The following is an 11,832-nucleotide window of genomic DNA, read 5'->3' as shown; positions in this document are numbered from 1 at the left end:
TAAGAGGAAAGGACAGATGACATAGCAGCTACAAATACTACAGCATAGGCAGGTCCATCAGGAGAAATGAATACCAATCTTATACTCTGTGAAGTATTTAATACGATGAAGTGGTTAGAAAGCAAAATGGAAGCAACTGGAATTAAATTAGAGAAGCTGATTACGACAGAAACAAAAATAGAAGCCGAGCTGAAAACTGAAACGCTGGCTGGACAGAGAAAACTCAAAGTAGAATTGAGAACCGAAGTAAATCTAGGCCAAAACAAGCTAGAAGCGGAAACACAAGCAAACCAAAGTCAACTAATAGGTAAGACCACATGAAAACCAAACTAAGTTACAAGGTGTCAATACTAAAGTTGAATTAGGCCTAAAGAAAGAGTTTAAAAGTGTGAGATAAGAATTTGATATGAAAATCGAAACTGTAAAGGAACAGACGGAACAGACAATTGAGAAAAGAATTGCGATTGTACAGAGCAGGTGTAAGCCAAGGTAGCAGAACAGGTAAAATGTGTAGAAGGAAAGGAGGACACAAAGACCAAGGTAGAAAAGAAGCAGACACAAACAACTGTAGTAGAACAGGAAATAAGTAAGATAGCCGATCTCGAAAATGTTATCGTGTGTGGGGCTCAGCAAGAGAATTTTTAGTGGCATGGTCAGAAAGCAGAGTTCAAAAACATGGAATTTAGATAAGGAGGGCCTCTACACCCCATAGAAATTATGGAAACACTATGGAGGAACAGGAATACAATGGATGGAGACAAGGTACTGGCGGAAGTAAAACTGTGAGAACAGGTCGTGAATCATGCTTGGGTTGCTCAGCCGGTAGAGCATTTGCCCGTGAAAGGCAAAGGTCTTGGGTCTGTGTCACGTTGCACCACACAGTTATATCTGCCAGGAAGTAACACTGGGATAAAATGAAGGCAATAGTTGTGGTCAGCAGTTTTATGGAAGAAGATAGGATGTTAAACCCAGTCTTATTTCTTCCTTCCTTTCAGCATTACTGGGGAAATTGCTGGCAGAGTACAAAATGGGGTTTGTGGAGGAACCTGGAAGGATGAAGATGTTTTCTGAGGAGAGCATGGTGAGCGGAATCACACTTCTATAACAACTTAGTGCTGAAACTGAACTATATGAATGGCTAGACTAGAAAAAATAACAATCGCAAAACACAGGAAGACATTACTATGGCTAAACCAACGGAAAACACCGCAAGACAAGCAAAACAGCCCACTTGCGATACAGCATTGACGCTAATCGATGTAACGCCACTCAAGACAACACAGAACAAGAAGCGGAACATATGGAATTGGATAGATGCAGTAACAAACACTAAAATCCATGGGAGGCAGAGTCATTGCAGCTCGAAACTTTACAGAAAAGAAGGTTGGAGCTGAAGGAAGGTAAACATGAAATTAATACGCAATGCCCAAAATGAAGTGAAGGTAGAGATCTGAAGACCATCAATTCTGTTAGTGGTCAAACATGAAGTAGGTATCGGAGCAGAAGCTACTGATGAGGAAACAGAAGAGAAATATGACGAACATGCCAACCAACTGGAAGGAGAGGAAGAAGATGCTGAAACAGAAGAATAGTGAGAAGAAGATAGTTTTGGGAGGAGGAAGAAGCTCAAGAAGGCGAGACACTTGCAGTGGATGATAGAGAAAGGGAGGAGAGCGACGATAATGAGAAGCAAGAGGATGTAAACGACAAAAAAGGAGAAGATTTTGGTAAAGAGGAATAAGTGGAAACAGAGGACTAGAAATGAAAGGAGAAAACAGAATGAGAGGAGGAGGAAGATGGTAGGGAGAAAGGAGCTGAGACTGTTAAGAGGAAAGAGGATCAAAGTAAAGAGGAGGAAAAGACAAGGTAAGGGACGAACAGCAGTCTGGAGGATGTAGGAGAAGAAGAATATGAAGTAGCAATTAAGTTAATGCAAAACATTGTAAAGTTGAAAGGAGCAAAGAATTTTCAAACTGGCATGAACTGAATCGAATGAGAATGATAACCTGACGTTATTCGCAGTATAATTGAAAGAATCAAAGAATACTGGTAAATTCGAAGGAAAAGAAAATTATGGAGTTAGCCACCATTCAGACAAAGTACTGGCATACGTATCAGAACCAGTTTTAAAGAAACCGAAGAAGAAAACAGCAAACAGGAAATGCTAACAACGTGTAAACATAAAGAAGAAAAGGAATGTTTATTAAGAGTGATTAAAACAATGCGGAGGTCGATGATAGTTTTCAGTCTTTAATAGAGATGAAGTGGAATACAGGGAACAACTCTTGTAGACAGTGGCAGTACTGTTTCAGCCATCTCAGCAGTAAGATGGTAACGATGCCAGTGTCTGAAGTCAGAACTGAAGGCACCACAGGAGCACTAACTAAACCAGTAACGAAGCAAGTTTATTTAACCATCAATCTAGGAAACTTCAAAGTGTGACACTAGTCTTTAGCAGTACCTGATATTAATGTTGACATTGTTCTTGAAATGGAGACGCTAAGCAAGTATGAAGCTAAAATAGACTGTGGATCGAAATATGTAGAGTTTACAAGAAATGTTGTACAGAGAGAATACTCTTCTACAGAGATGTAGCAAAAGAGGAAGTACGAATGTGTCAGTTAACACTGAGAGAGTGCGAATGGAATGAATTTGAAAAGAGCAAGAAGCGTGCTGCAACAATGGGGCAGCAACAAGCAGCAGAACAGTGGAGGAGCAAATAATGGAAGAGGTGAACAGCATTGAAAATATTATCACCAAACAAAGAGAGTTGTTACAGACGTTAGTAACTAAATATAAGCAGTTTTTTAGACCAACCTAGGATCATATGTAATATGAATATAAGCTTAAAGTGAAACATCGTTTACAGTTTGTAGTGAAACCGTATCAACCAAAAGGACTGCAGTAATAGAAGAACTCAGCAAATTGGAACAGTGTGGTATGAATGTGGTAATTCGGCCAAAAAAAAAAAAAAAAAAGAAAGAAAAAACTGTTGACTGTTGCAAACAAATGCAATGGAATTGTGTGAGTAGCGTTAGACGCACAACATCTCGACAAGTTCATAAAGACTGAAACCGATAATCCAGATAATATGTCAGAAATAACGCACGTATTTAACGGAGTTCGATATATGTATATGACGTGTAATGATTTAATATGTGGATACTGACAGCAGCCCTTGGCAAAAGAAAATCGAAAGTACACGGCATTTCTTTTCAATGAGAAAAATTATCGGATTAAGATTGTATACCATTCATAACGTGTGTCTATGCCTGCATTCATAACAACGCTGGATGAAATTCTGATAACCAAGCTGATCTCAGGAATAACCTGCAAGAGACGAGAAGAACTATTCACTTCACACATTTGAGCAGAAATGGCTTTGAAAGCCGGCCGGAGTGGCCGTGTGGTTCTAGGCGCTACAGTCTGGAGCCGAGCGACCGCTACGGTCGCAGTTTCGAATCCTGCCTCAGGCATGGATGTGTGTGATGTCCTTAGGTTAGTTAGGTTTAATTAGTTCTAAGTTCTAGGCGGCTGATGACCTCAGAAGTTAAGTCGCATAGTGCTCAGAGCCAAATGGCTTTGAAAATTACAGAATCTGATTTTTTTACTGGAAAGGGTCAAGTTTTTACAACACTACATACCGCAGAAGGTAATTAACCTGTCCCAGAGAAAATAAAAGCCATCAAGCAAGCAACTCCTCCAAGAAAGAAAAAGAAACTGAAATCAATATCATAAATTCATTCTTAGTCAGGTGTTGAATGGTCCAAACTCAGCGAAGCTGTGCGAAAAGAGTAGCATCTAGATGTGGATAACTGAATGCCAACGAGTGTATGAACTAATCAAGGAAACGTTAGCCATCTCTCAAATATTGCACTACGCTAAATGTTCATGCCTCTGATACAAACGATAAAGGGACAGGATGCCATTTGTTTCAAGAAATAGTGGAGGATAGAGGAAAACAACAGAGAGGAACGCCCTTCATTAGCTGTGGGTTGGAAAACAGCAAAAAGAGTTACAGCATCTCTGAAAAGAAAGCTCTAGCAATTGTTTGGAGACTGTAAAAGTTTATTTACTATGTTTAGGAACGCCATAAAATAATTATAACTGACGAAAAGCTTTATATCAAAAGGAATATACAGAATTATGTATACATCAAAGGTACGAGTATACTGCAAGGAGCTGAGATTAAAACCATACGCAAAAGTTTACACTAGCTGCGAGAGGAAAATCCATATTTGGAACCAATACGAGCTAAAGTTGAACAAGAAGATAAAAAATACAAGAGTATTACCTTAGTCAAAAATGAATCCTATCCAGGGGAAGGTAGGATGACTCACACTGGAAAATTGGTTGACCTGAGAAGTTTATGGCAAATTAGTGAACTACACACTCAGACATTGTCCCTTTGGAATGCGCAGTAAAAATGCTTACAACAGTTAAGAAGAAACCGTCATTTTCAAGAACAGGGGAAGAAGAACAACCAGCTGTCAAAGAATGAAAAGTATGAATAAAGCTGTCTAAGGGAACATGCAAAACATTTCAGCACATTAAGTTCCGCTACCCAGAGCTACTGAAGGAGGATGATACAGTTTCATTATGTTTGATGTCTTTACTAAGCTTACAAAATTATAACTAATCGGTAAAGTGAAGGGAAAAGCAGTTGTGGCGAAGGTGGACAAATATGTCGCCGAAGAGGGTTCACCAAAAACCATACTACGAGAGAATGGTCCGCAGTGTTCAGAGAGTGGAAAAGTAAATTAGCATATTTTGACATACAATTACTACATACAACCCCTGGGGAAAATGTTTTCATATATTCAAGAATGTAATCAACTGCACAGCACATGAAAGCACACATCATTTAGTAATGAAAGGAGAAGTAATACCCAATTTGATTATAGAGAATGTGGAATTATCACAACAAAGAAAAGGTTTAATTGAGAATGTAAGAGCAACAATCAGGAGAAAGCTCGAAGGAAAAGGAGACATGACACAAAAATAAAGCACACAGAGTTCAGAATTCGAGAGCAGATAGCCATAACGAATGCTGTGAGGAAGCAGGACAGATCGAAACGTTTTTTGGCTTGTATGAAGGAATATTCAAATTTGCTGGCAAACCTGTTGAAAATGTATACGAATTAGCTGATCCAGAGTTGAACGAGAGATATGGACAAGAAATATATTAGATCTACGAAAACATCATCAAATAAGAGACAGGCGTAAAGGAACTTTCGCTGTGTTGTTTTTCGGTTTGTTCTATACGTGTAAAGTAATGAGACAATATAGCAATGTTTACTTATAAATACGAGAGAATTCCAGCGAGGTATGGTTAGCGATACATTTATAACTATCAGCCTGACGTAGCACCTTCCCTGATAGTTAAGAGAGCCAGACGTCAGTGCTGGAAGAGAATGAAGTGCTTTGTCTCCCAGGATAGGTTGCTAGATGCAGCGGTGATATGTGTATAAACAGATAGGATGCCTTCCGAGTCACATCTATCGAGAGCCAACACAAATAACTGAAGAAATTCTATGTCACGGACTGTTTATAAAGACTTGGAGTGACCAAAGTTAGCTGAAAGTTCATTTTCAAGAAAATATGAATAATGATGGAGAAACATACGGTTAGTTTTCAACCTGAAAATGCATTAACACTGCTCGATAATTTTTCTATGATTAAACATTGCTTGCTTCACAATACATTTCAGGGCGTTGTATCATGCAATATCAGAGATAACTTAATGTTCAGTAACACGTCCCTGCATTCAGTAGACAATCGTCATTTCTCTGTTCAGAGTTATGTACGACTACATGCTAGAAATGTTGCTGAACGTGTAGTTCAGACAATGTAACATCACGCTTTTTAATTACATCTAAAGATAACGTGACATTTGATGATGAAGCTTGTTCATAAAACGGGTCGTGTTTCTGCTTCGAATAAAACAGTAACTGAACTACTAGTGTTTTTAATAATTGTCAACAATTCATTTCATTTCAGTTTAGGAGGTTGTTATTAATAAAAAGAACATCATTAAATATAATAAATATAAGGAATTTAATACTCAAATTATGTATAAGCGATAAAAAAAGGATAAACTTATGTTTGACATGCTGACACCAAAGGTTCTGCATCCGATTCTTATATACAGTTTGTTTACAGATATTGTAACTATATAAACAACTTAACATACGAGTATATTACAGTTCGTTCGTTAATTATTCGTTTACATACACAGACATACAAAAATATATAACTACCTCTAGGGTGTTTTATGATACAAGAAACCAAGACCTTATGGTATTAGTATGGAATGATTATACATTATCTGTCAGAGCATGTCACAACAGCTGTGTAATGTTACTGAAGCCAAATAAATATTTTCTTATAACCCCAAAAGGTATTTTACAAATAGTTCTTGGGAATTGTCAAACGTAGCACAATTTGGAGTTTTGACACAATACACTTTGCCGTTAGTCGTAGCAGTTGCGAAGACTGACATGACTAATATCTTGCTTCACAGAAGATGATGGTTGAATATTAAATGTAATATGTAAGCGTCCACAGTCGCTTGAGATTCTTAAGATTGTTTTGAAAGTTAGGGATGATTTATAAATGAAATCGGGGATATGTAATCTGTAAGAAGGAACAAATCGTTGAGCCAAAGTCGACACACTGCAAAAGACGATTATGGCAAACGGAGCAATGAATACTCTCTTGAAATAGTAACGAGAAGAAACTTAACAAAATAGTTTATTACACAGACCTAATTGGTCCTTGAGCAGCCACTAGCATACTGCCTTACGACCGTTCGTGTTTTGTTTGTTGCAGTTTTCAACCACAGTTTACCGTCGAACTTCACTTGTCACTTGTAAACACTGCATTCTGAAAGAGTACGTGCAGATGGAGAATTCCGCTGCATGTGACCGGCATACACCAGGCGCTGTCGAGTGGGTGGTACTTTGGGAGATAGGAAAGGTTGCACGAGTTGGCACTGACACAACCTTCGACGGCGTGGCTGTCGACGTAGCTGGCCCAAGATGCTGTTTGATGCACAGCCCCCTAGCAGCGGTTCGTGATCCCCGTCATCTGTTCGAGTAAGTCGGAGATTGCCGGTGCTCACCAGACACCAGTACATTCTGGATTAGCCGCCACTTCTGCTTTACTTCTTCTTCCTCCTGCCGAGCACGTCGAACACGGAGGCGATGTTGCTGACGTAGGTGGCTGCCGGGGCCGAAGGCACAGCGAACTCTGCCCACTTGGTGAGGTCGATGCTTGGGATGACTCCGCTGCGGCAGGGCACTCGTGGGTTGCTGGCGACAAAAAGGTTGGTGTTAGCGAAGTAAGTGCTCGTTCGCGTGTAAAACTGCTATAGTTTATCCACAACGACGTCAACAAGCTGATAGGAGTTGGTAGACTCCAGGCCATTAGTGTTTTCTATCTGGTCGCTGCCAACAATGGCATCTAACAGTAGTCTACTATAGCCGTTATGAAGTGATTCTAGTACCATGCCACGCCAGTTTAGATGGCACACCTGTAGTGTCAGAACTGCGCGATGGAACTGCAGCTTCTTGCCCCTGCGTTATTGCGCCCCCCCCCCCCCCCCCCGGCTCCCCCGCGGCTGTCTTTGTGTCAGGCTTATATAAGGTATAAAATGCATGATTGAGCATCAGCTGCTTCTATTTCAAACGCAAATATCGACCGGTTTTAGTCACAGGCCATCTTCACGGATTCTATCCAAAGATACAAAAAAATTACCTGTAGTATATGATATAATTAATAATGATTAATAGTCGTAATAATAAAGGTTTCAATACTATTTTCATTACGTTTATGATACAACTGACGTTTGCTTATATACTTTTCATGGGGTGTATGCAATGATTATAATACTATTCAACATTAGGGTTCTGTAATGTTTTCTACCTTATATTGTAAAATCTATTTATTCTATGTTTGGAGATAGCAACTTAGTTTTCTGTTTACTTGCGAAACTATGCCAATGTTGTTCACTAAAGGTAGTCCAGTACTCTGCATTTAGCAAGAAACTTGTCATCTAAATATTTTTATACCATATGACGAAAATACTTTCTAAATATCTTTGACCAACTCCTCAATATTTTGTACAATTGTAATGCTTATGCTTCTGATCTTCTCTCCAGTACTGCTCTGTTTACGCTTGTTATTATCTAAAAGTCCTTTGTCATATAATGGGATTCATGAAATACTCTACATATGAGACATGGCCATTATTTAAACAATGACAGATTTGACGTTGTGGCTTAAACTGTTTTAACCCTGTAAGTATTCATGTATATTTTGCACTTCCTTCGAAAAGAATTAGTAATATTTCCTGTATGCTACATGTGACTTTTTGATATCTTTGGATAGAAATTAAACGGCTCTGAGCACTATGGGACTTAACATCTGAGGTCATCAGTCCCCTGTAACTTAGAACTACTTAAACCTAAGGGCATCACACACATATATGCCCTAGGCAGGATTCGAACCTGTGACCGTAGCAGTCGCGCGGTTCCGGACTGAAGCGCCAAGAACCACTCGGCCCCCGCTACCGGCTTTTGGATAGAATCCGTGAAAACAATCTCTGGATGAAACCGGTCAATATTTGAGTTTAAAATAAGAGCAGCTGATGGTCAAACACGCATTTTATGCATTACTGGACAACTGTTGGTAGTCACCTTCCAAAAATGTTCTTTTACAGGGTGTCTTAACAAACTTCGAGGGGCTGCAGAGGGTGTCTTGAGGACCAATCTAGGATAGGAGCCTGTGGTCAGAAACGTCGTTCAACGCCGCTATTTTACGTTGAAGTTACAGGCTTTGGCGCCCGGCAATAGGCTACGCCTTCAGCAGTAAATATGGCCTTGTATGGTGACGGACTATAGGCGGAAACTCCTGCAATGTTGTCAGTTATTTAGTGATCGCAGCTGATTGCCACGATAGTCAGTGGAGAAAATGGAGCTAGCTACTGCTTGACAGACTTTATTTGCTACGAGTGGTGTTCCGGCCGGCACGAAGAGAAAGAACGCAAGAGCAGAGAAGGCTCTGAGAAGACGTCAGCCAATAGTACGCTGACTAGGATCGCACCAGGACAGGAGCGGCCCCTATACGAAGAGAATAAAGGCGCCGCTCCTGCCAGTCTCGGCCGGACAGTAGAAGACGGACACTAGTAGACCCGGACTTCATCCTAACTGTTATACTGAGACTTGTGACTTATATTAATTGCTCGCATGGATTTTAATTTTAATTTTAATAATGCGCAGCCTCAGTTGCACCGTTTACCTAGAATTTACCTAGGTTTCAGTCGGGAAATCCCAACCTTCTTCAGAATAACAGTATCCACCGTTTGTCTATAGTGGACATCGTCAAGCTAAAACTACTAATCCATAAATTATTGTCAGACTGTATCTTATCTCTGAGATAAGCTTTACCAATGTGACGATGATTTATGGGTTTGTAGTTTTGGCTTGACGATGTCCACTATAGACAAACGGTGGATTCTGAAGAAGGTTGGGTTATCCCTACTGAAACCTAGGTAAACTCTAGGTAAACGGTGCAACTGAGGCTGCTCATTATTAAAATCAATATTTATACAGTTGCTTGCATGGACACTGCATATAGCAAAGGACATTGATTATTTGCATATCGCCGCTTGCGACTCAAAGTATTGTCAATCTACTTTATTGTAATAGAAAACATTAATGTGATATGCTTGAACTGTTGTATAGCTATCCGAGAAAGCAGCATCCTTTAGGCTACCTATAAGAGACGAGTGGGCAGGACACAACAGGTGGGATGGTCTGTTGCCTTGGTCGATGATGGTCTCAGACACGGCTTTCCTTTTGCAGTTTATTTTTCTCCTGTGTACCGAAAAACATAGACGATTTTACAGGGTTCCGGGAGAAAAATAAATGGCGGATGGAAATCTGTGTGCAAAACTCTCATCTACGTAGGCAACAGATCATCGCATTCGTAGGAAACAAGGCCTGTCTAGTATGAAGCTACATCTTCTCCACTGACTATCGTGGCAATCATAGCGATCACTGAATAACAAACAACATTGCGAGACTTTCTGTCTGCTGTCCGTTAGCGTACAAAGTCACGTTTGCTGCCGAAGTGGTAGCCTAGTTGCAGATACTAGCGCCTATAGCTTCGACGCTCTGTACAGTCACTGGATTATGTTTCCGGACATAGTCTCATATACTTGAATTGTTTCTCAAGACACCCTTTACAATCCTTCTAAAGTTGTCACAAATGTTGGTGGGGCACGCTGAATAGCCGGATTTCCACACAGCTCTGAAAGCTGGGTCAGAGTGTCGTGAAAAAATTATACATCTACATCTACACTCCACAAACAACCTTCGGTGTGTGGCAGAGCATACGTCTTGAACAACTGTTATTTCCACCCTTTACTGTACCATTCGTGAATGTCTGTTTCTGAATATCATACTTATCCAACTGGAGCCTCAGCCCATTTCAGCGTTGATGCTGGAGTGGAAAAAATTGGATATTTATGGTAAGGACTATGGGAGCAAACTGTAGAGGTCATTGGTTCCTAGACTTAGGCACTACTTAATCTAACTTAAAATAAATTACGCTAAGGACAAGACACACACACACGCACACACACACACACACACACACACACACACACACACACACATGTCCGAGGGAGGGCTCGAACCTCCGAGGGGGGGGAGCCGCGCGAACCGTGACAAGACGCTCAAGACCTCACGGCTACCCCGCGTAGCTGCTGGAGCGCATCTGGCAATTGATATTTGGGAACATTGGTTTTGTGAGGTAGGACCTGTAGTGTGTCCAGTACATTCGCCTGATTTGACGCCCCTGGTTTTTATTTTCAGTGAACAGGACGAAAGGGTGGTGTACGTTAGTCCTGCTGCCGCCAGCGCTGAGCTGACTGGCCAAATCAGTAACGCTCTTCGCGGCATAAAAGCACAATCCTGCCATGCTCGACAGAGTCGGACGGTCATTGCTGTTTAGGTGTGAAGCATCTAATGAAGCTAAGCGCGTACTCTGAAGCCTTGTTTTAAACTTATTCGAAACTGCCTGTCGTATAGTGCTTTTTGTGTACATTCCTCAGAACCTTACCGCTGTCTCAAACTCATAAACGACTGCTTAAAAAACGTATTTTGCAACAAAAAATTACTACCTGTTCTCGTCTATCGATCGCAAAAGACTATCGGTGAGATGCTGTAAAAAAAACCTTGCCTTTGAAAGCATAAACACCTCGTGTTTGAAAGTACTGTTCAGTATTTGAGCAGCACATAGCTTGTTTCCTGACGATTCTGTAACATACAAGTGATTACCTTCTTTGGTAACAGTGGGAAAATTTAAAAGACTTTTCACGAAAGTCTACTTTTTTCATTGAATGTTAGCTTATCATAAATTTTGATATCGCAGTCTGACAAAGAGTAGGCAAATCATTATCACAAACCTCTTAGAATGTGGAAATCAAGATAGAGGCTAATTCGATGACCGAAAACGTAGTAGAGTGTGAACGCTACTACCCCAAGTAACGTGACCTCAAATCAGTACTGTTGAATAGAGTCTGTACCGTCTTGGCCAGCCGAAGTGGCCGTGCGGTTAAAGGCGCTGCAGTCTGGAACCGCAAGACCGCTACGGTCGCAGGTTCGAATCCTGCCTCGGGCATGGATGTGTGTGATGTCCTTAGGTTAGTTAGGTTTAAGTAGCTCTAAGTTCTAGGGGACTAATGACCTCAGCAGTTGAGTCCCATAGTGCTCAGAGCCATTTGAACCATTTTGTACCGTCTTGGGCCGCAATATACATTCACAG

The 11,832-nt window shown here is 40.7% G+C and overlaps 1 protein-coding gene across 1 annotated transcript in view; it reads right to left on the bottom strand.

The window, feature by feature from the left end:
- Positions 1-6,147: 6,147 nt before the first annotated feature.
- Positions 6,148-11,832, bottom strand: part of LOC124624402 (peroxidase-like) — a 299,356-nt gene continuing 293,671 nt past the window's right edge. The window contains exon 18 of the mRNA XM_047149105.1: positions 6,148-7,313. Coding sequence (XP_047005061.1) covers positions 7,163-7,313 — 151 coding nt within the window. The 3' untranslated portion in view covers positions 6,148-7,162. The remainder of the gene's footprint in view (positions 7,314-11,832) is intronic.

This window comes from Schistocerca americana, chromosome 1 (genome assembly GCF_021461395.2).
Source record: "Schistocerca americana isolate TAMUIC-IGC-003095 chromosome 1, iqSchAmer2.1, whole genome shotgun sequence".
NCBI lineage: Eukaryota > Metazoa > Arthropoda > Insecta > Orthoptera > Acrididae > Schistocerca > Schistocerca americana.
The sequence above is the reverse complement of the archived record's forward strand: the minus strand, read 5'-3'. Positions and strand labels throughout refer to the sequence as shown.